This window comes from Nematolebias whitei, chromosome 16 (genome assembly GCF_014905685.2).
Source record: "Nematolebias whitei isolate Nwh7 chromosome 16, NemWhi1, whole genome shotgun sequence".
NCBI lineage: Eukaryota > Metazoa > Chordata > Actinopteri > Cyprinodontiformes > Rivulidae > Nematolebias > Nematolebias whitei.
Genome location: NC_056513.1, coordinates 2,181,952 through 2,185,285, shown reverse-complemented (window position 1 = coordinate 2,185,285; position 3,334 = coordinate 2,181,952). Strand labels below are relative to the sequence as shown.

Below are 3,334 nucleotides of genomic sequence, written 5' to 3'. Positions count from 1 at the left end.
CCCCCTGGTGGTGGATGCAACACTTTGCGCCCCCTGGTGGTGGATGTGGCACTTTGTGCCCCCCTGGTGGTGGATGCGGCACTTTGCGCCCCCTGGTGGTGGATGTGGCACTTTGCGCCCCCTTGTGGTGGATATGGTACTACCTGTTAATCCCAGAAAAGGCTTTCTAGTTGATTACTGGACTGGTGTATGGATTGCAGTTTCCTTGAATAAAATAGTACAAACATTAATGCAACATGAAAAATAGGTTGTAAACAATTTTAAATTGTTAATAGGCTTATATGGAAAATTAATATTTATTCAAAATCATTTTAATGTTATGAAATAATACGAATAGTTCTTCAACCTGTCACACACTGACATTCACCAGGATCAGTCACTCTGCACTAGCAGGGACAAGCACACAATAAATAAAATAAAACCCACTAACTCGTACCCACTTTAATATCTTGCACTAAAAACATTAAGGTTTCCTTCCTGGTTCAGTTCCAGTCCAGAAGAACTCATTTGAAAACTACAAACATCACGTTTCAACCCCTCAGCAACAGTGGCTCATTAAAATGTTCTGAACTTCTTTGTCCAACATGTTCTTTTAAAAGTGTCTGAGGATTTGTTACCTTTTGCTTTTGTCAGCTGCACCATGTCCACGACTCGTTCCTGGCTCTGACCACAGACGGCATCAACTTCATTATGAACAGTCAGGAGATCTGCAACGTGATCAACCAGTGCCATGACCCCAGAGAAGCAGCTCAGAGAATTTCTGACCAGGTAAAAAGTTGCTCTTACATTTTGACGTTTGCTGCAGGAAGCTCCATCACACGATACATTACTAGATTATTTATTGCTCTAATTAGATTTAAATGAAAAGTATTTCTTTTTAAATGTTACCTCCTTTCCCCCAATCATACAACAGTACCATAATTTACAGACTTTTGAGCGCACCTGAATATAAGCCACGCCCACTAAATAAAAAACAATAATTTTGTACATATTTTTGTACTTGTCAATAAGCTGCGGGTGTTCACGTTGTAACATGAGATATTTACACAGAAAGATTTTTTAAAAATTTTAATTAAGTATTGTTGGATTTGATATCTTTTAGATCTTTTTATGTCTTTTGACAAGCCTTGACATTTCTCTGATGAGGTGAAATGATGCATTTTCTACAAGGTGTGTGCATGTATAATCATACACTAATTACTTCATGTTATATATAATCTCACAAGTGCTAAGGATAATCATACAAGTTCACATTTGATATAATTCTGAGGGAAACAGAGACAGGTAAGACACTTGTTCGTGCAGCAGGAAACGATCCTTCTTTGTTCTCTGAGCAGAGCAGCTGAGAGTGAGGGCCCAACAATGTGACACACTGCTCACACTTTGATTAAACATAAATAACGCTAAATCACAACATTCATATACTTTATACTTAACACAGGTTGAGTATTTATGCTCGCACATTAATAATAGTTCCGACACACAGAAAACATGTTTCAAAGCTTTATACAGACGAAAGCCAGAGTAAGTGTCCTGCGTTCCAAAACAAAGCTCGTAAATCAACCCTTATCAGTAGAAGGATGAGCGAGGCCGTCTGGGGCTTTCGGAGTAACCCTGGAGATAAAATCTGCTCTTGAGTGGCTGAACATGGTGTCACTCGGACTATCAAGAGATTTTGACATCCAATCACAAGTCTGTCTGAACCCGAAAGGGCGGGACATGACAAACCTATAAATCTCGCTCAGACACAGAGTTTGGTTGAACAAACATCGGCTGATTGACCAGGCAAGGTTCACTCTGATTTTGTTCCTCACATTGCACTCTGATTACATGTAATATCTGCATACTTTAACTTTGTCTCAATTAAATCTTTTATACGAAGGTGAAGTGCTCCTGAAATTCTGTGCTCGGGTCATTTTGAACACCCCAAATCCTTCAGTATGTGTTGTAAAGTACGGTAACACAGCTGGTTAAAAAATAAATCAAAATGCAGCAGCGTACCAGGAAGTTGCTGAACACGATCTTCATCTTCCTCCTGTGCTCTGAAACACTAAAGTCTTCTTCAGTGTCAGAAGTGAACAGAACATGTCCATCACACACGTCCTCGTCTCTTTCTTTCATTCAACCTTTATTTATTCAGGTTAATCTCTTGGAGCCTCGGGACTCGTTCACAACAGAGACGGTCGTTGTCGCCCTTGAGCTTCGGCCGTCCTCGTCATCACTCAGCTGCTTTTAGAAACCTGTTGGTGATGGAGGCTTGTTGGTCACACTTTGTTTGAAGGCCGTGCACAACACTGACATGAACATGAACCAGTCTTTATGAATGTTCATGACTCTTGTCATTAAGTGTCGTTCAGTAAATCATGATGCAAAGCTGACATTGTTTAATCTTTGTTACGACAACTTGACATTTTTAACGTCAACTTTGCATTAAAGGTGTCATGATTTACTGATAATAATCACATGTTCATGACAGTGTCATGTCAGGGTTGTGCACACCCCTTCAAATAAAGTGATTTACTCTGCTCCGCTGTCAGGATCCTCTGCAGACATGAACAAAAGTTGCTCTGTGCACGTGGCCAGTTTTGGTGAACAGTTTCTCGCCCCCAGTCATCCGAGGATCCCACGAGCTCGGAGCGACACTTTAAATGCACGATGCACAGTGATGTCGAGCGGCTGCGTGCCCCCAGGGATCACGTGTCTCGCGTGATCACGAGACGTGTAGTGGGAGCGCCCGGGTGTGACGAGGCTAAATGTTTTGGCAGCTTGAAGCTCGTTAGCTCGTCAAAATCCATAAATTATCTGCGTCACTGCATAAAGGCGCCTGTGAACAAAGTAACGGCTTATAGTCCGGAGATTACGGTAATTTAGATGTTCTTTATTCATTACTAAAACAAAGTCTGTGTTAGAGCAGTGGAGCTTCATGGAGCTCGACCTGAAAACTGGTTTCTGCCAAACATTTGGTGTTTGATTTTTATTTGCGTGTCTCTTTCAGGCTCTTCAGTACGGGACGGAGGACAACAGCACCATCATCGTGGTGCCGTTTGGCGCTTGGGGAAAGCACAAGAGTTCGGACACGAGTTTCTCCTTCAGCAGAAGTTTTGTGTCCAGTGGTCGCTGGGCCTGATCAGCAGGTCGCTGGGCCTGATCAGCAGGTCGCTGGAGTCCAAAGGTTCTGCTCTGAACCCAACGTGCAATACACAAACATTAAGCTGTTCACACATTAATACCTGACGGGCAGAACTTGTTGTTTAGAGCACTGAACTCATGATGTGCACTGAACTCACGATGTGCACTAAACTCATGATGTGCACTAAACTCATGATGTGCACTA

The 3,334-nt window shown here is 42.2% G+C and overlaps 1 protein-coding gene across 1 annotated transcript in view; it reads left to right on the top strand.

Moving 5' to 3' along the window:
* Positions 1 to 3,328, top strand: part of ppm1kb (protein phosphatase, Mg2+/Mn2+ dependent 1Kb) — a 10,318-nt gene extending 6,990 nt beyond the window's left edge. The window contains exons 6-7 of the mRNA XM_037690654.1: positions 634 to 768; positions 2,996 to 3,328. Coding sequence (XP_037546582.1) covers positions 634 to 768; positions 2,996 to 3,127 — 267 coding nt within the window. The 3' untranslated portion in view covers positions 3,128 to 3,328. The remainder of the gene's footprint in view (positions 1 to 633; positions 769 to 2,995) is intronic.
* The last annotated feature ends 6 nt before the right edge of the window (positions 3,329 to 3,334 follow it).